At 38.2% G+C, this 20299-nt stretch overlaps 1 protein-coding gene across 9 annotated transcripts in view; it reads right to left on the bottom strand.

The window, feature by feature from the left end:
- Window positions 1-632: 632 nt before the first annotated feature.
- Window positions 633-20299, bottom strand: part of UBA2 (ubiquitin like modifier activating enzyme 2) — a 40060-nt gene continuing 20393 nt past the window's right edge. For all 9 annotated transcript variants that reach the window (XM_072781666.1, XM_072781715.1, XM_072781692.1 and 6 more), the window contains 9 exons: window positions 18508-18607; window positions 17049-17215; window positions 15281-15374; window positions 15081-15193; window positions 10792-10947; window positions 9184-9280; window positions 4823-4928; window positions 3016-3152; window positions 633-1491 (listed from right to left, as the gene is read on the bottom strand). In XM_072781666.1, the coding sequence (XP_072637767.1) occupies window positions 1310-1491; window positions 3016-3152; window positions 4823-4928; window positions 9184-9280; window positions 10792-10947; window positions 15081-15193; window positions 15281-15374; window positions 17049-17215; window positions 18508-18607 (1152 nt within the window). In that variant the 3' untranslated portion in view covers window positions 633-1309. The remainder of the gene's footprint in view (window positions 1492-3015; window positions 3153-4822; window positions 4929-9183; window positions 9281-10791; window positions 10948-15080; window positions 15194-15280; window positions 15375-17048; window positions 17216-18507; window positions 18608-20299) is intronic.

Here is a 20299-nt window from a genome sequence, read left to right on the forward strand (position 1 = left end):
AAGAACTATACAAAGGAGAACAAAATGATGAACCAATAACTTGAAATTTAATCGACTGCAGCCAAAACCACCGAAGGTTGGGGTATAGAATGGGGGAAAACAACTCCAGGGGTTTCTGTTATCTAAAAACTCAAGGCACATCTGTGTGAGGAGAGTACCCCCTAAGGGCCAAGGTCCTCTGAGGCCAGCGGCAGAGACAGGGATGCTGATCCATCCAGCACTGGTCTGGCCACATATGTAGGCTGGAGTTGGGCCCTAAATGGTACATACTCAAGAAGGGACTCTGATGAATTGAGGGTGGGGTGGGGTGGGGAGGGGCAACCCAGAGAAGACTGTAGAAGAAGACTCTCCCCTGCTCTGGAATCTCAAATCCAAGGTTCTAAGTTCCTGGGGCTGGGCAAAGATCACTTAATGTTCTCAACAGAAGGCCAGTTGTTTACAATCCAAACCTAAAAAGCAACACTGCCATTTAAAGTTTTATTTTAGAAAGTACTCATCTATGGCAAACAGTGGAGATCATTTAACCTTCATATCCATTAGGAGTTAAGTTTTTAGAAGGAAAGAATTTAGCATGCCTGCAGTAATATATAAACCCACTAAGGCAGCAGAAACGTGAACTATGCAGGCATGTATAACAAGTATGCAGATGCCATTTATTTGGTCCATAAGTACAGTATAGTCGTATTTGAGTTCTACAAAACATCAAATATAAATAACCTGAAACTGTAACAATACACAAAATTGGCTTCTTACACAGACACACCAGGCAGTACAAGCTGAAAACTTGAGTAAATTAACATTGTTTTACATTAATATACATAGTGCCAGGTAACATTTAAAAACACGTTTCAATGCATAGCACTTGATACTTCTTTGAATCTGTTTCAGTCAGTTAAGAGTATGAAAAATGGTTAGATCTAGGCTAAAAATAATTCTTCTTCTAACCAAAAATAAAGGCATAATATTTATAACCAGGTATCAACTTTACTAAACCACAATATTTTAAAACTGTTAAATGATACCTAAGGGTATTTACATTAAAAAGGCAACATGCATTGTGTTGTTTCATCTCATGACTGGTTATGCACACACTTTGTTCAAAGGGCTTTAAAACTATATTCCTACTTTCAATACCGCATACCGCAATGTTTCTAATTGTTCTAGCAAAATGAATGCTTTCCAAAGGAGCAGAATCATCTTCGAGTCACTGGTGTCAATTTTTTCCCTTTGGAACAAAGGACGTAACAAATAACCTGGATCTGCCCAGATGACCTACTGCAGTAAGAGGGTCCTGTTTAGAGGCAGCTGTTCAATCTAATGCTATCACATCATCAAGCTCTTCTGTGTGTTCTGTGCGGGACCTCTTTGCACTGATATTCTCTTTCTCATCTAATTTCCTCTTGCGACTTCTCTCTTCTTCACTGATGTCAGCATTATTTGAAGGACCTTCTTCATCTGAATCAACTATGAGCACATCATCTTGCTCTTGTGCTTATTTCAGAAAAAAGGGAAAAATGGTTAAAAGTGGAGTGGGAGTTACTAGTGATTCACTAATATTTTATGAAAGTGAAAAGCTGGCATTTTTAATATATACCAAACTTAAGAATGGTAGGCCACCCGTAGGGAATCTTCACTTTACACATTACACGTCTCTGTACTGTTTTAATGTTTTCTGTAACAAGCACCTACTTGTTTTCTAATCTAAACAAAAAAAACTGTAACAAGCATTATAGAACTCAAATTATCATAGCTCCTTGTTTCTATTTCTCCAACAGAAAAGGGGAAGGTGCATATCCTAATACTGGTAGTGGTGGTAATAATAATAATAATAAAACAACAACAACAACAACATATATATAGCACTTACAATGTGCCAGGAACTGTTCTGAGCACTTTGCATATAACAACTCATTTAATCATCACAACAACCCTATAAAGAAGATAACATTATTATCCGTTTTCCAGAAAAGGAAACTGACGTACAGAGATTGACTTGCCCAAGGTCATACAATAGCAGAAGATGAGGCCAGGACTCAAATCCACACAGTGGGCTCTACAGTGCATGCTCTTAACCTTACACTACAGTTGGTTTCATGAACCACCCCCACCCCATCCTCCATCCCCGCCAAAGCAAAAGCAGAGTACCTACCTATCTTACTCATTGCTATAGCCTCCCAAACCAACCCACAGTAAGGGATCAGTGAATGCACATTTTAATTTATGGTTTCTGAAAAACTACCAAAGTCCCTTCCTTACAGAAGAATGAAAGACTTTTTCTATTTTTGGAGGGGAAGAAAGGTCATGGCTCATAGGTGGACTACACTCTAGCTAGTCTCAAAGTCTATCTTTAAAAAGTTCTCAGAGAACATAAGAACCAAGAACAACCATATTCCAAAGAACACCAAAGACACAGGGTTAAAGAAATGGAAACAGAGAAGTAGAAATTTAATTTCCTGAGTAAAGAATGAAAGGAGGCTGCTGTGGGATGCAGGTCGATAGGAAACATCCAAATCTGAGCACAAAGCAAAGCACCAAGCACTAGCACTGACTGTGCAGGGAAACAGCCTCTGATGTACTTTACCAAAGTCATAACAGTTCCGAGAAAACTGTGAAATGCTTAATTCTCTATTTACAGCATCTGTTCACTCAAAATAGTCAGATGCATCGATTTGTTTCCCCTAAATAAAACAGGCATACGAAATCCAAAACTACTACTATGAAAAATGATGAAGTGTCTTCATGCACTAGTACACTCATTAACATTTCCAGTTGTAAAAACCCACTAACAAAAAAGAACAGTTCCTATTTTCCATAAGAATTTCCCCTAGACTTAAATATGTTCATGGTTCATACATACAAAGCTCTATTAAAACAATGCCAAATCAATACACACCTCTAACAGTCCTGTGGATTTGTTTTATGGTCTTATTTGTAAAATGATCCATTTGTTTCTACATAATGACTTGCTTGCTTGGTGGGTAATTAAAGTGCTGGCTGGCTGGGGCCATGACTCACCAGTGGACGTGGAAGGCTGAGCTCCATCGTCACTGCCATTAGTTATGCTTTTGGCAGCATCTTCAGCTTGTTTGGGCCCCACTTTTTCTGGGGCATCACCAACAACTTCAAATTCAATATCCTTCCCTAGGTCCTCACTGTAAAAGAATGACACAATGTAAAACTGGACCACCATGACTATAGAGGATAGCAAAGGCACACCAGAAAGACACTGTTAAGCTCTAAGTGCATGTACTATGTACACACCAAATATACGGATCCTGATTTTCAAAGAGCTAATAAAATAAAAATTAGACTGCATGTTAACAAATTTTTGTGAAATTCAAAACTCTCAGATGGCCAGTACCATTGCCCCTTCAGATCAAGAAGAAGATTTTTAAAACAGTATTATGTAACTTTTACTGGTAGAGCAGAAAATGAAATTCAGAACTCCGCAACCCAATATATCTTTTAGGCATTATTTCTTCGGCTACTATGTTTAAAGATTCTATATATTCCACTCCGATCTTGACCAGAGTAATTTGGTGTTTTAGGAATAGGGCGGTTACATGGACTCTGGGTTTCCCCCCCATCTTTACGGGCAGCACCCTGCTTTTATAATGAGTTCCCAAAAACATGTATGAAAGTTTAATGCATGAAAGTCAAGCAAAAGACTTACATGTTTTAAGGGGGGGTTCTGTTCCCAGAGAGCTAAAAAATATGATAAAAAAAAAACCCTAATTATGCCTCCTCTTTAGACACCATCTGATATATTTCCATTTTATTGTAACATGTCCTTCCATTGTTTTTTTTTCTTGTATAATTGAACACGAGCACACCATTGGTATCCAATGGTGTTTGAGGCTAGAGATCACTCCCAAGCCATATCAGTCTTTGACTCCATTGTCTAACTTTATGAAACGTTTTTCTTTTAAAATTTTTATTTATTTAATAGAGAGAAAGAGCACAAGCAAGGGGAGTGGCAGAGGGAGAAGGAGAAGCAGACTCCCCGCTGAGCTCAATCCCAGGACCTGGGACCATGACCTAAGCAGAAGGCAGATGTTCAACCAGCTGAGCCACGAGGCATGCCTAGCTTTGTAAAATGCAGTACTTACTACCAATAACTCACATTCAGTCTTTCTTGTCATTTATACTTTTTATAAACCAAGTATATAAAATATGATATCCTCCAAACAGCTACACATTCTTTAAATTCATAGATGGCAACATTAGCCAAACAAGTGGATGCAGGTAGCAACTCCTTTCCTGTTGGTTAGATGGTATCCAAAAGTCCTAAGTCAGGGTGTAGTTAAGGTGTACCAACGGGAACATACACAAAAAAAATGCACCTTATTCAACAGCTAACCACATCAAAATGGAGGACCATCTGTATTTTAACTGTGTTATATATATGCAAACATTCTGTAATGCAAGAATACGAATGCTTTTTTATAAAATGGGCAAGACATTAAATCAAATAAAAAAAATGATTCAATAATCTCTATAGGATAATCTTAAAATGTCTTGTTATTCTTACAGATCACAAACGAAATATTTGTTTTACTGGACAAAGATTTCTTTCTTTCTTCTGAGAAATCTTCAAAATAATTGAAGTTTTTATTTTAGTTTTGCCTATCCCTTCTGTTTCTGAATTCTCAGATTCTTCTATAGGTCAAGCATCAGGGAACTTAGCAGCCAACATAAGCAAATATATTGTGTGGTTTCAAATGAAGAGTAGGGCTTAACGGTAAGAAAACATTTTTTCTCTACTTTACGTTTTTATATTCAGATAATTTATTACACTTAAAAATATATCAATAGTTCCTACCTATGAAGGATGTTGATCAATAAAGTGTAGTCCTGAAGGAAGTCATCTGCTTGAAGCCGGCTCCCATTTCTAATTCCAAATTCTGACAGCTTTTTGTGATTATTAGCTAAGAAATTGGAAAGGAATTTAGATACTTCAGTTATAGATTTCCACGGAGCAGTCACATTAGTTTAAAAAAGATTAAACTCCTATTATAAGCTGAATTGTGTCACCCACTCAAAATTCCTATGTTGAAGCCCTAACCCCAGTACCTCAGAATGTGACAGTATTTGGAAACAGTGCCTTCTTTTTGAATAGGTAATTAAGTTATAATGAGGCTATTAAGGGTTGGCCCTAATCCGATCTAAGTGGAATCCTTGTAAGAAGCCAAGGAGACCTCAAGAGAAACCAAACCTGCGCACATTTTGATCTTACAACCTGTAGCCTCCAGCATCATGAGAAAATAAATTTGTTATTTAAGTCACTCTGTGTATTTTTGAATGGTGGCCCAAGCAAAGTAATCCACTAAAATATTAGGCACTTAAAAATTCAGCCCCGAGTGAATACTCAACTACTAAAACTGCTTCAAAAGAACCAAACTGTAAGAAGTTCTGACAACATTCTCCCATTCAAACCAAATTATTCTGGACTCCTAGAGGAGTCAAAGACAACTTTTAGTGTTGTTCAAAATATAGTCTACTTGCAGAGAGGTTATCCACAACAACTTAAAAAACTACTTTTCAGCAAATTTTAAAATTCAGAAATATGAGACAACTTTGTTGATTTGAATGGATTTCCATTTCTCAACATGAATTTCCAACATTTCTCAACGACAAGCCTATGGGACCTCCCAAAAATAATCACTCCTATCTGGTTTCAGCTTCCACATGTCCTTTCTGGTTCATGTGAATATTTCTGCTTCATGCAGCACAGTCCCTAACACCCACTAGCACTGAATAAACCTTTGCTCCATGGTTTATAGATACTTCAATGAAGAACAATTCCTTGAACCAAACTTTTGATGTCCCCACCACCTCACCCTCCCTATTCTTGGGTCTTTCTGCCTTAATTATCCTTTCTCTCCAGCCTATTCAAATGTTCCTCTCCCTGGACCAGTAAAAGTACTCAGGTATCATTTACAAAACTGCTTCCTCAGTTTGCTCTCAATTTCACCCCCTTATCACCAGAGTGCACTTTATTAAACATCTGCTCTGTGAAGGACACACACCGTATAGAACCTGCTGACCTATGTAGTGTGTGGCACATACTAAGTAGACTGTATTTTAAATTCTAGTTATCGGGATCCCTGGGTGGCGCAGCAGTTTGGCGCCTGCCTTTGGCCCAGGGAGCGATCCTGGAGACCCGGGATCGAGTCCCACGTCAGGCTCCCGGTGCATGGAGCCTGCTTCTCCCTCTGCCTATGTCTCTGCCTCTCTCTCTCTGTGTCTGTGTGTGTGTGACTATCATAAATAAATTTAAAAAAAAATAAAAATAAAAATAAATAAATTCTAGTTATCCATCATTAAATTTATGTGATTCTCTATATAATCTAATAGCTTTATTTTTTTTGTTGCTTATAAGGAAAATCTTAGAAAGAATCCTCCCTACTTGACCCTGAAACCCAGAAACTACTGAGTTTCTAATTTTACAGATTTTTTAAGTAAACTCTATGCCTAATGTGGGGCTCAAATTCGTGACTCTGAGATTGAGAACTGCATGCTCTACTGAGTCAGTGGGGTACCCCTACAGATTGATTTTTCTTATTTTAACTTTTTAAGCTACCTGAGACGCCTTCAGAGAATGATAGCTCCTACCCAGACTTAATCTTCAAGCCCTTTCACACATTCCCCTCTCAACACAAACTCCTCAGACGCAACATGTCTGAAAGAGAAGCAAGTTACTATGCGTTCTATTCTGGTCAATTAGCATATCATCTCTGAAGCCAGAGTCCTGTGATAATCCTCATCTGCTCAACAATGCTATTTCTCCTCATCTGGCCCCTGAACTCTGACTGTAAATTTCAACTCTTTCATTTGCTTTTGCCTCAGTAAACATCCCTCACTACTTTCATTTTTTTCTTCCTATAACACATTACTTCCCTGCTTATAAACTCTGGTGGGAGCATGGCCCTGGGGGACAGGATGGCAAACAATGTCACCAGCATGGCACAGGAAGCTCTCCAGCTGTGCCACCACTGCCAACCACACCGCACTCTACTTTCCAGTAAAACAAGTAACTGGCGATTCCAAAATTGTTTCACTAGTTCACACGTTTATTTATAAAGGCTGCCGATTCTGCCCAAATGCAGTCATTCCTTTCTCTGCCCAGAGCACCTTTCCATCTAAGAACTGATCCAGAGTCCTTTCTCATGTGACCCCTCTCCTCTTCTCACAAGGCTTCAATTCCTACCTTATATGCTCTCTTCCTATAGTTAGACTGTATTAAACCCACTTGATCATCTCTCTTCTCCTTCCAGGCTATAGAGGGACCACTGTCTTCCTTATTCATTCTTGAATCATAAACACCTAGGACCATACTTATAACACAGAAGGACACAAAATATTTGAATATATGTTCTCTCCCTCAGTAGCACATGTATTTTGTGGAGAAGGGCCAGTTCAGTCACTTGAGATTCCTGGCCAGTTTCCATTTTTAAAGTCCTAGCATTTGTGAAGGTGCTTGGGTGGCTGTTGGTTAAGCATCTGCCTTTGCCTCAGGTCATGATCCCAAGGGCTTGCCTGGGATCGAGCCCCATGCCCGGATTCCTGCTCAGCAGGGATTTTGCTTCTCCTTCTACTACCTCTGTCTGTTCCTCCCCACCTGCCCAGCTGTGCTCTAAATGATTAAAAAAACCAAAAAAACCCTTTAAAGTCCTAGCACTTGAAAGAGCTGGTCAGTACCAGAGAACCAAGGGGAGAATAGTCACAAACTTTCTGTGAGTAAAGACAGCCGGCTAAAATGCGGTGTTAAATATATTCAACCAGATACTTAGAATAAACCTATGCAAAACATGGCCTTGAACAAGCTCTTGACAAAAAACTATAGTCAAGAAGAATCCTGACACTAAGTTTTAATGTAAAGGCTCGACATTTGAATAACCCCATCGGAATCTGGCAAACTGTCCTGAATAAATAATCAATGAACAAATGTGTGAATACACACATCACACGTTTGGGGAAAACACCCAGATTTTCAAAGTAATGGTACACTGATAAAATTGTGGATGTGGTGAAATCAACTCAAGTGGTAGCCCAAGGAAATGAGCTGCTAAAGTGACCGAAAAGGTAAGGGAACTTAGGCTAAGTCTAATCAAAGTGACCAGTGCAGTCTGAAGGGGACATAATTATTATCAGTTCTTTTCTTTTTTTTTTTAAGATTTTATTTATTTATTCATGAGACACACATAGAAAGAGAGAGAGAGAGTGTGAGAGAGAGAGAGAGAGAGAGAGAGAGAGAGAGAGGTACAGACACAGGCAGATGGAGAAGCAGGCTCCATGCAGGGAGCTGGATGTGGGACTTGGTCCCGGGACTCCAGGATCACACCCTATACCAAAGGCAGGCACTAAACCGCTGAGCCACCCAGGGATCCCCAATTATTATCAGTTCTAAGCTTAAACAGAATCAAATGCATCGCACTTTGTACAACAAATGCATTAAACAGGATGACCTGTTTAAACTAGTTTTTTTTTTTTTTTGAAAATTTATTTATTTATTTTAGAGAGACAGAGAACACAAGTGGGAGGGGCAGAGGGAGAGAGAATCCCAAGCTGACTCTGCTGAGTACAGAGCCTGATACAGGGCTGGATCCCATAATCTCAGGCTCGATCCCTCAACCCCAGGATCATGACCTGAGCCAAAAACAAGAACTAGACACTTAACAGACCACGCCACCTAAGTGCCCCGACCTGCCTGAACTTTTGAAAAAGAAAGCCTAAAACAAAAGTGGGCACGGACTTTCAGCATTACTTTCTGCTCTATAGCGGGCTATGAAGGCTTCTCTGCTCTTGGACAAAACACCTAATAGCATTAAATTATCCTTCCTACCTTAATAGCCAGAGCAATCTTCACATTACTAATTTAGCTCCCAGGATCCATGAGACAGGCAAGATGGTTCCTTGTTCATGGTCACTATAAACCTAACCATTCACGGGGTTCCTGACAGTCTCTGAGATACCCGGACAACATGGGAGTCCTCAAATCTGAAAATGTGGTGATCCCAGCAAGGCAGTGCCACCTTGGAAGAGCACTTCCATGACCAAATATTGCCCCTTTCAGCTGTGATACCAAGTAATGTGTACCGTAAACAGACAAACTAATGTTACTTCTTCATGTACACAGTTTCCATCCAATGAGGGGAGTGAATAAACGCAATGTATTAATACCTTCTGTCTCTCCCTCTTCTGAAGATATTAGGATTGTTCCTTTCCCATCTTCAATTTGGACATCTGGTGCTACCATAGCAAATTTTTCTTTCACTATCTATAAAGAAAAAAGATTCAAAATATTAATATATATAGCTAAAAATCATAAAAAAACAAAAAACTGACATTTTTTCCACAAAGGCTCTTACTTTCCCCTTCCATTGAAAGGGGCAAAGGTGTTCTTTAAGATACCCCAGGGCATGCAGGAAAGCACTAGAAATTCACCCAATTACTCCATGCCCATGTTTGCCTACCTTCTACCTCCACATTTGACCACTGATAAAGTTCAGATAAAACTTGCTCCAAATGGGCAGTTGTGAACTCTTGATTGGCCCTTCGTATTTTGTCCTTCCCTACAGATCAGGTACTGAGCTAGACACTTAGTCTCTATACCAATCCTGTATTTGCACGTTTTGTAGATGGAAAATTTATAAAAAAAACTGATACTTGATAGTATTCCGCTTCCCAAGTTCCATCTCAAATTCATTCATTCGTTCATTCATTTTTAAAGATTTTATTTATTCACGAAACACCCAGACAGAGAGAGAGGCGGAGACATAGACAGAGGGGGAAGCAGGTTCCTCACAGGGAGCCCTAGGCGGGACTTGCCCTGGACTGGGATCACGTCCTGAGCCAAAGGCAGACGCTCAACCTCTGAGCCACCCAAGTGTCCCTCCATCTCTCTTTAAATTTCAAGACAGGAGTGATAATCATCTGTAAAATCCTACCTGTTCTTAAAAAAAAGGACGAATTCTCTAAAGGTCTGATTATCCTACAAATAGTGGGATTGCTTTTAAGCTCAAGAATGAATACATACAAACTACAATTATTTTCTAAGAAAGTAGGTGGGGCATGCTTCTCCATCAAAACACAAGCACAAATCAATCTGTCCCATTTAATCAGTTCTGGGAGAACTGGGCCACAAGAGTCTACTGCACCTGTGTCATATAAATATGAAACACGATGATGGATGTTATCAGAGAACAATCTGAAGTAATCCCCAAAGTGGGAAGTGGCACCCATTTGGGCCATTAAAGAAACTACGTCTAGCCCATTTAGGAGAAACCTAAGGACCAGACCTAATCCTAAACTTCCATTTTCCTCACTCCAGAGCTCAAATGGTGAATCCGGGTACACAAATGCAGAATTCTGTAAGAGGCCAACTTAACACACCAGAATCAGGATGATCACCAGACCATTTAAGGATACTGCTTGTCAGAGAACAGAGAATTTACACACTATCTGGGAACATAGTTGTCTCTTGTTTGCCAAGAATTTGTATCACCTCTGTACCACCTATGGTGCATATTCCATCCAAATTCATCTACTCCCTTCTGGCATGTGAGGCACATACTCTGGAACCACAGACAAAAAACCAGCAGGAACTCAGATAGTAAAGCAACCTAGAATATCAGAGCAACGCACTTTAGTAGTCAGTATCTTTCGAGTAATTATGTGGCTTTTAGTTTATCACACCAACACTATAAAGCAGAAGGGAACCTGGGTTTTCTGTTTTTAGGAAAGAAAAATGAACATACTTTGTGGAAGAGAACCAGTGTCTGCACTTACCTTATCCTGTAATGTGAGAACAGTCACTTTGTGGACATTCAGTCGAACAGTCACCTCTGGCTTGCTGGCACATACGTAACAATTAGGGTTGGGACGATCCAGTGCACAAGGCACAAGAAGCTTCTTTCTTGGGTTTGGTTGTTTATTCAAAAAAATCTTTGAAGGAGAAAAAAAATACAAGCAGAATCCATAAATCTGAGTTACAATTTTATATATCATACAACTGAAAGTCTACCATCTTGTTTACTGTAGAGACAATAAAAAATGACTTAAATATTCCCTTCTAGATGGCAAAAAACATAAGGAAGACCAAGACCTTCTTAAGAGATTGATTTTCCAACTTTTCCAATTAGCTACCACGTCAAAGGCTATGCTTACTGAAAAGAAATCTTGTGCTCAAGACTCTGAACTATTCTACAAACTAATTTAGCCAAGTAAGGGCCTAGCTGTACTCCTCTCTGATCTTAAATAAGCTTTTGAGTGTCTTCCTAGTGGTTATCAATTTTAAGCCAACTTCTCAATAACAGCAACATATATTAATTTCTCCAATTAATGATGACACCTTCATAGATGTATGGAACCAATATACTGCCTTTCTTTTCAACTTGTCTATGATAACTACAATAGTAATGTTTATATAATTACGAGGAAAAAAAATGTACTTCAGGCAGTATTAGCATCTATTTACCACCTTCCGTCCTGCCTAGTACCCAAACAAAAAAATAAAAGCCAATGCAAATTTTAAAAATTGCACCAAGGGACACCTGGGTGGCTCAGAGGTTGAGCGTCTGCCTTTGGTTCAAGTCATGATCCTGGAGACCAGGGATCGAGTCCCACATTGGGATCCCTGCATGGAGCCTGCTTCTCCCTCTGCCTGTGTCTCAGCCCCCCCTCTTTCTGTGTGTCTCTCGTGAATAAACCTTAAAAAAAATAAAAATTGCACTGGAATTTAAGGAGGCCTCACCTCATATTACTACAAAGTTTGGTAAATACTAGCAAGATCAATACAAACCAATGTGAGAACACCACTAGAAGCAGATATATAAATTTTCATCTTGTGATGACCATGTTAAGAGTGGCACTTGCTAAGATGAACTAATTCTGAAGAGGAACCCCATGGATCCCCCAAGCTTAATGAAGTAAATCCTGTAGGAAGCAGTTATTGCTGGGAGGAGGGCTCCTGTTAACAGTAGTGCTAACAGTCTGTCACTGTATTGGTTCAATGGAGGAATAGATTTGTTTGATCTTAGGTTTCACTGGGAAGGTAACTGTACTAAGGGAAATCAACAGTCATGAAAACAAATGCTAACACTATTAACAGGCTAAGACTATTATGCCATCCTAAAATTCAGTTTATAAATGTGAACCAAAAATGCAGACATAAACATCATCAACCCAAGAGAGGGACAAAGCTGAGTAGGTAAAGAAACAAGAAGGATGTCACAGGTAACAGACATTTTAATAAATTCATTAATTAATATTGTCTATCAGCTCCAAGTGATGTATTCTGTAGCCACAGGACAAACTCAGGCTGTTGGAAATTAAAACACGAAGTTCTGGCAGCCCTGGTGCCTCAGCGGTTTAGTGCTGCCTTCAACCCAAGGTGTGATCCTGGAGACCCGGGATCGAGTCCCATGTCAGGCTCCTTGCATGGAGTCTGCTTCTCCCTCTGCCTGTGTCTCTGCCTCTCTTTCTCTGTGTCTTTCATGAATAAATAAAATCTAAAAAAAACCCCAAACAAACAAGAAGTTCTTAAAAATTAAAAATAGGACAGTCAAAGAAGATTTAAACAGCAAATCAAATCAAGATGACAGACTGGCAATGACTCTGCATTCCTTTGTCCCAAAATTTCATGAAAACAGAAAAAGGTTTTATTTTATAAAGATTTTATTTATTCATGAGACACAGAGACACAGAGAGAGAGCGAGAGAAAGAAAGGGGGGCAGAGACACAGGCAGAAGGAGAAGCAGCCTTCCTGTAAGGAGCCCGATGTGGGACTCCATCGCAGATCCCGGGATCACACCCTGAGCCAAAGGCAGACGCTCAAGTGCTGAGCCACCCAGGCATCCCAAAAATGGATTAAGTAGGCTCCAGACCTAGCATGGAACCCAATATGGGGCTTGAACTTACAACCTGAGATCAAGACCTGAGCTGAGATTAAGAGTTGGATGCTTAACTGACTGAGCCACCCAGGTGCCCCAACAATAAAAGGTATTTTAAGAGTGTATCAATAATGGCACTGAAAAGTACGAGTACCATTTCAAAGGAGGTAGTTTTTGGAAAATCCTGAAAATAAAAAATAATAAAAAAAGAAAATCCTAAAAATAAATTGGTCCTTTCATTTCAACATTATAGTAAAAAGGAGAACCTAAACAAGATCAAAAGTATTGGCTAAATGTTTTTTAAGGCAGTTTTTTAAATTGCTCAGCTGGTAAGAATGCAAACTATCTTCAAGCAAAATCAAAGTAAAAGCAGGAATCCAGAGAGAATAACCAGTGGCTTTAGTTTTAAAAAATAAACTTAGTCCATCCCTCGAGCAATGTAGGAATTTTTTTTTTTTAAAGATTTTATTCATTCATGAGAGATACAGAGAGAGAAGCAGAGACACAGGCAGAGGGAGAAGCAGGTTCCTCTCAGGGAGCCTAATGCAGGACTCGATCCGCAGACCCGGGATCACGCCTTGAACTAAAGCCAGCCGCTCAACCACTGAGCCACCTAAGTATTCTGCAAGGTAGGAATTAACAGGAGACTCCTGCATAGAGCAAGGACCTGGAAGGGGAGGTATGTGGAGAATAAAAGCATCTTTCCCACAAAAATAGGAAAAAAAAAAAAAAAAGATTTTGGCCTTGGTGCTTAGGGGAGGGAGGGGGGGAAGAGGAGGGAAGAACGACACATTATCTTCCTTCACATTTCATTATGGTAAGACAAGGCTCATGAAGATTTGCTGTCTGGATATAGGAGCTGAAAAACTAAAGCTAAGAATTTATTTTATTTTTTAAAGATTTTATTTATTCATTCATAGAGACAAAGAGAGAGAGAGAGAGAGAGACAGAGACACAGGCAGAGGGAGAAGCAGGCATCATGCAGAGAGCCTGACGTGGGACTTGATCCAGGATCATGCCCTGGGCTGCAGGCAGCGCTAAACCGCTGCGCCACTGGGGCTGCCCGTAAAGCTAAGAATTTATTTATTTATTTTTTTAAAGATTTTATTAAATAAACACAAATCCTCTTTGAAGAAGCACACCTTTAATAAGTCCTTAAGAATTACCAGACACATTAACACTAATTCGATTAAAAAAATACACCATAAGCCAACAAAATATTGTAAGATCTAGCAGAAATGACAGTAGACTCACCCATAGAGTTCAGACACTGACATTATTAAAGAACATGAACTAGATTTAAAACCAAAAAGGAGACTGAAAAACAAGAACAAAAAAGGAGAGTACTATAAAATGAAAAAACAAAATTAAAACCATAAGATAACTCCTAGAATTGAAAAAAATATTAAAAAAAAAAATTAACAGAAGGAACCACACAAGTCCCTCTAAGACTTCAGTAAAACTAGGCAACTGTTAGAAGCAAACTAGCTTCTGCTTCTTTTTCAGAAAAAATAAGAGGAGCAAATGTTTTCTTTTTGGCTGTAATTTCCAAGAAGCTTACTTACACATGAAATCACGGGGGTAACTGAAACAGTGTTTTTCCCACTGCTTTAATCAATTTCATTGATTTAATTTTTAAAATAAATTTATTTTTTATTGGTGTTCAATTTACCAACATACAGAATAACACCCAGTGCTCATCCCGTCAAGTGCCCCCTCCTGTGCCCGTCACCCATTCACCCCCACCCCCGGCCCTCCTCACCTTCCACCACCCCTAGTTCGTTTCCCAGAGTTAGGAGTCTTTATGTTCTGTCTCCCTTTCTTATATTTCCCACACATTTCTTCTCCCTTCCCTTATATTCCCTTTCATTATTATTTACATTTCCCAAATGAATGAGAACATATAATGTTTGTCCTTCTCCGATTGACTTACTTCACTCAGCTCATTGATTTAATTTTTAAAATGATCTAGTTAATATGCTATTTGTAAGTTTTTTTTCCCCCAAAGTATAAACTACTATGAAAAAAAGGTTGGACAGGGGCGCCTGCCTAGCTCAGCGGGCAGAGCACATGACTCTAAACCTCAGGGTCCAGAGTTCAAGCTCCACATTGAGCAGATTACTTTTAAAATTAATTAAATTAAAAAATAAAAAATGTTGCATAAAAAATGAAAATATATATACTCACCGTTCTACACTGGTCTATTTTTCCTGATAAAATCTTCAATCCTTCCAATACTATTAACCCAGCAATCACTGCATTAGTAGTAGCGATAGCAGGAATAATGTTCCCTGCCATTGCTAAAAAACAAAGATGAATATATTTGACTGTTAAAAAACAGTTACTCAGAATTTTAGATAATACAACCAAAGAACAAGACAACTTACATTTTATATCAAATCTGCTCTTCATATTCATACTGAAAATATGCATCCTGAGGTTCGCAGCGGAGGTGACAAAATCCATTGCAGATGGATCATCCTGCCGATAATTTAAACAATTTAACAAGTCTTTCCACAAACTTAATTTGATTAGTATCACCTTCAAAACAGTACTTTCCCAAGTTTTATAACACTGTAGACAGTCAACTAGAATAAGAGATGGCCTTGAGGAAGTAGCCAGTCTGTAGTAAAGCCTCAGAGTAACATGGAGACTGGATGAGTAGAGGGCAGGGTATCATTATCAGCTTCTTGGATCCAGGAATGTAGCCTGACAAGAATGCCAAGACCCACCAAGCTTCTAGTGTAGCAGACACTAAGTATAAAGACCGGAACACCAATTTCATTCACTGATGGTGGTGATTCTTTTCTGAGTCCATCAGTCAGTAATGAAAAGTTGTTCAATAACATCAGTGAGATAGACTTTTTAGAGAAAAGGGCTTCATTAAAGACTCAAATTATCTGGACTACACCTTTCGGTTTTCTTTCTCCAAATTCCCTTAGATACACCAGTGTCCTGTATTCAACGTTTCTTTTCACATATGGCAATACAACAAAAATTTTCCCTTGACAATTTATATTCTTTTTGAGACTATATCTTGGTCTCTTTAGATTTCAGCAAGGTTTCCTGCTTCACTGAGAACATACTATCTTAGCCTATAATTCAGAAGCACCTAAGTAAGCATATAAGAGAAAAAACTGACAGGATGGGAGATCTCTATTTACTGACTAACCTCAGGTAAATGAAATTCCTTAAAACTCATAATTCCTTAACTATTAAGTAGGGACAATTATATAAATAGTTCATAAGACTGTGATGAAGTATGATTATTTAACAGTACACAACACAGTGTACACATCAGGTACTTTCCTAGGCAGCTGGCTCACCATACCCAATAGGTATAGATTTTAATCAGACGGTAACAACTCTCAGTTTCAAGGTTTCAGGGATAAAAATGTCCCGAACCACTATTATAATCGTAACAATGAAAATATATATTTATAAAGTAATCTTTATACAATATAAGCCCTTAATATAATATAAACCTGTTTATGCAATATAAACTCATAAACGAATGTTTATGAGAATCTCCTAAATATAAACTTACTAGTTTCATTTTAGATGTCTAATTCAGTTTCAAAATTTGCACAAAATTACTAATACTGACCAAACTTCTCCCCTTACAACTCATGACAAATTTCTGCCATCACATATAAATCCCTTTTAGACACAGAAAACTGATTACTATTAAAAATAAGATCAACTCTGTATTTAGAAGTCTCAGATCTTTCACTGTATTTCAATAGAAAGGCAATTTTATTACTTTCAAGGTTAAATTAGGCCCAAGAGCTGTTGTCTCCAAAAGAATTTTATGATTTCTATGAACAAATCTGTATTACACAAATAATTTTTTAAGTCAGTGAAACATTTTACTCCAATGAAATCACATTTCTCCAGTCAACATAATTACAAACCACACATACACTACCAGAATCTAAAATGAAGTTTTGTATTACTTGATACTTGAATTCACATACAGAAAATTCATAGTTCAATGTAGTAATTAGAAATGAAAACACCTAAGCAACATCATCATTATGTCCTCAAATTCTGGTAGAATAAATGATACTCAAAAAACCACTTGTTTCTGGTTACAGTTCAAGAACTATAAATATCCAAGTGATAACAGAATTGCCACATATTTTCAAAACGAACCTTGTCCCATATGAGCTCAGCTCCATCCCCTTTTTCTGCTAAATGAACTCTCAAAGTCTCAATGCTCTTTGAAAAAAGACAGGCATAGCTCTTTACATCTAGAACCTGCTGGTCTTTCAGACCTAACTGGGGTTCATTTTGTTGATCTGATGCATTGGTTTCTTCGCCTAAGGGAAAAAATGTTAGAAATTTCACTTTTAAACATCATTCCTCTATTTTATTTAACAATTCAATGCTTGACCAGTAAGAAAATCAAAACGAAACAAATTCCATTAAAATAATTATCAGGGCAGCCCAGTGGCTCAGCGGTTTAGCGCCGCCTTCAGCCAAGGGCATGATCCTGGAGACCCAGGATTGAGTCCCACATCAGGCTCCCTGTATGGAGCCTGCTTCTCCCTCTGCCTCTGTGTGTCTCTGCCTCTCTCTCTCTCTCATGAATAAATAAATAAAATCTTAAAAAAAAAAAAAAAAAAGAGAAACATGGAATAAAAATCAAATCTCTCAACAAAACAAAACAAATAATTATCAGAATGCTACAAAAGTCTGTGCAATGAAATTGCTAATAGTGAGGGACCTCATAAAGTTATTGGGGAATTCAAAGATACACTGTCAATAAGATGATAAGCATTTTGCCCAACACATAATTAGCACTCAGTTAAATGGAAGCTATCGTTTGGTCTGTGAAGACATCTATTCATTAGTGTAGAGAACTGCTCCAAACTGACACCCCAAATCTCCTGGGACCCTTTAAGTTTCAATATACTGACCACTACTTTGCATAAATTAACTGAAATATAATTCAGATAAAGCACAGATACAATATGTGGAAGAGGCAGCAGGATAAACAAAACGTCACTTTCACAGTGCTTTTCCTCACTTCAAAGTTACAAGTATGTCCTCAAATTAAATCTTCAAAAGATACACACACAAAGGTACAAAGATGTAGGTGCATGTATTCTTATCACAATGTATCTTAACACTTTATTTCAGGGAAAATATGAAACAAATAAAGGTCATCCAATAAGGAGCTAAATAATATTGACTAGAAAGAGCAGTAAGAATATACAAATAGTATGATTCCATTTACGTAAGTGCATAAACAAATGCCCTTTGTTTCTATGCACAGTTGACTACCAAGACGTTCCCTAAATGTTAATAGTGGCTATTTCTCTAGGTGGCAAGATTTGCAGTGATCTTTCTTCTTCACATATTTCTAAACTGTTTGAATTTGTTACCACGAAATTCAGTGTTATTTAAAGATTTTAGGTGAGAGAATTTCCACTTTAGGTATCACAAGACAAGTTTTTAAGTTGGTTTGTATATGCATGTATTTATGTATGTATGTATGCAATATGTAATCTCTACACCTAATGTGGGGCTTGAGCTCACAACCATGAGGTCAAGAGCCAGATGCTTCCCTGAAAAAGCCTGCCTGGCAACCCATAAATGTATTCTTTACCTTGACTTTGTACTTCAGCCCAATCCAATGGAACTGGAGGTTTCCTTTTCCGCCACAGTTTATCCATTGTCAACAGATACCGGATATCATCTTTAAAAAGCTTAAAAAAAAAAAAAAAAAAAAAAAAGTTAAAATCCCACAAATCCTACAGTCCCCATGTTGATAAAATATAACAAAAATTTCACTGCTGGTTTACTATAATATACCATAAAATCTTAAAGACACATACCAGCAGATTAGCAATTTCTAAAAGAAAAAACCCCACAAAACTTAAACCTTCTGTAAAAAGAAATATCACACAGAACACCTGCATTTGAAACAGTGAAAGCAGAAATGCTGAGGAAAACAGAGTAAGGGAACTATGAATAGTGCTCATGGCTCCTGCCCTCCCAACTCACCTCTCCAAAACACACCTCTAACGTTCTAAAGATCAATCTAAAGCAAAATCACACCAATCCCAAAGCTAAATAAATATACATCATTTCCACAAGAACTGAATAAAATCACTGAGCTCAGAGAGACCAGTTTTAACTAGTTAACTCCAAATTCAAGGTATAGCAATAACGCATACACATTTTAAAAGTAGAAAAACCAGAATTTAACCATCTGTAACATCTTTGAAATGTGGTCTGCCCTTGTGACCCCCAGTCTTCCCCCGCAAATCCCAAAACCAAAACAATTTTTTTTCAAAAACATTATAGAAGTGTCTGGGTGGCTCAGTCGGTTAAGTGTCCGACTCCTGATTTTGGCTCAAGTCATGGTCTCAGGGTCATGAGATCGAGCCCTGAGGCTCTACGCTGGGCATGAAGCCTCCTTAAGATTCTCTCTCTCTCCTCCTGGCTCACAAATGCACTCTTTCAAAAACAAAATACAGGGGATCCCTGGGTGGCTCAGCGGTTTAGCGCCTGCCTTTGGCCCAGGGCGTGATCCTGGAGACCCGGGATCGAATCCCACATCGGGCTCCCAGTGCATGGAGCCTGCTTCTCCCTCTGCCTCTCTCTCTCTCTCTCGACTATCATAAATAAATAAATAAATAAATAAATAAATAAATAAATAAAATTAAAAAAAAAATACATTATAAACATTATTACATGTAGCCTAAGAGACTATCACAACAATGGCACTATCCTGTGGTGGAATTTTAGGTGATTTTCGAAAATTTATTTTTTCCTCAGCTGAATTTTCTACTGTCAGATGATTTACTCATACATTTATTATATGTATCAGCTATGAATGTAAATCAGTTTAGTAAAAAATTCAAAACCATTTTTATTTTTATTTTTTTTTCAAAACCATTTTTAAATTTATATTTTATTTATTTTAGAGAGAGAGCATGAGCAAGGGAAGGGGCGAGGGAGAGAGAATCTCAAAAGAGACTCCCTGCTGTGCCCAGAGCCTGACGTGGGGCTCAATTTGATGACCCCAAGATTATGACCTGAGCCAAAATCAAGCTGCTTAACCAACTGAGCCACCCAGGTGCCCCCCAAATTCAGAACTATTTCTATCAAAATATATTCAATTCAGTCAATATTTATGAAGCATCCTTATATCTTTGGAAAACTAACCAAATATACAAATAGTTAAGAATACAAATTTAGTGTGAAAATAACACAGCTTTTAGCACCAGCAGTTGCTTTGTTTTGAGGAATAAGAAAAGAGTTCAAGGAGATGGTAACATCTGAAATGGGTGCACAGGCAAGGAAATAAATTCAGTATGATCTGGGTAACCAATGTGGTTAGACCCACTTTATTTTTTTTTTTAAAGATTTATTTATTTATTCCTGAGACAGAG

This window comes from Canis lupus, chromosome 1 (genome assembly GCF_048164855.1).
Source record: "Canis lupus baileyi chromosome 1, mCanLup2.hap1, whole genome shotgun sequence".
Taxonomy (NCBI): domain Eukaryota; kingdom Metazoa; phylum Chordata; class Mammalia; order Carnivora; family Canidae; genus Canis; species Canis lupus.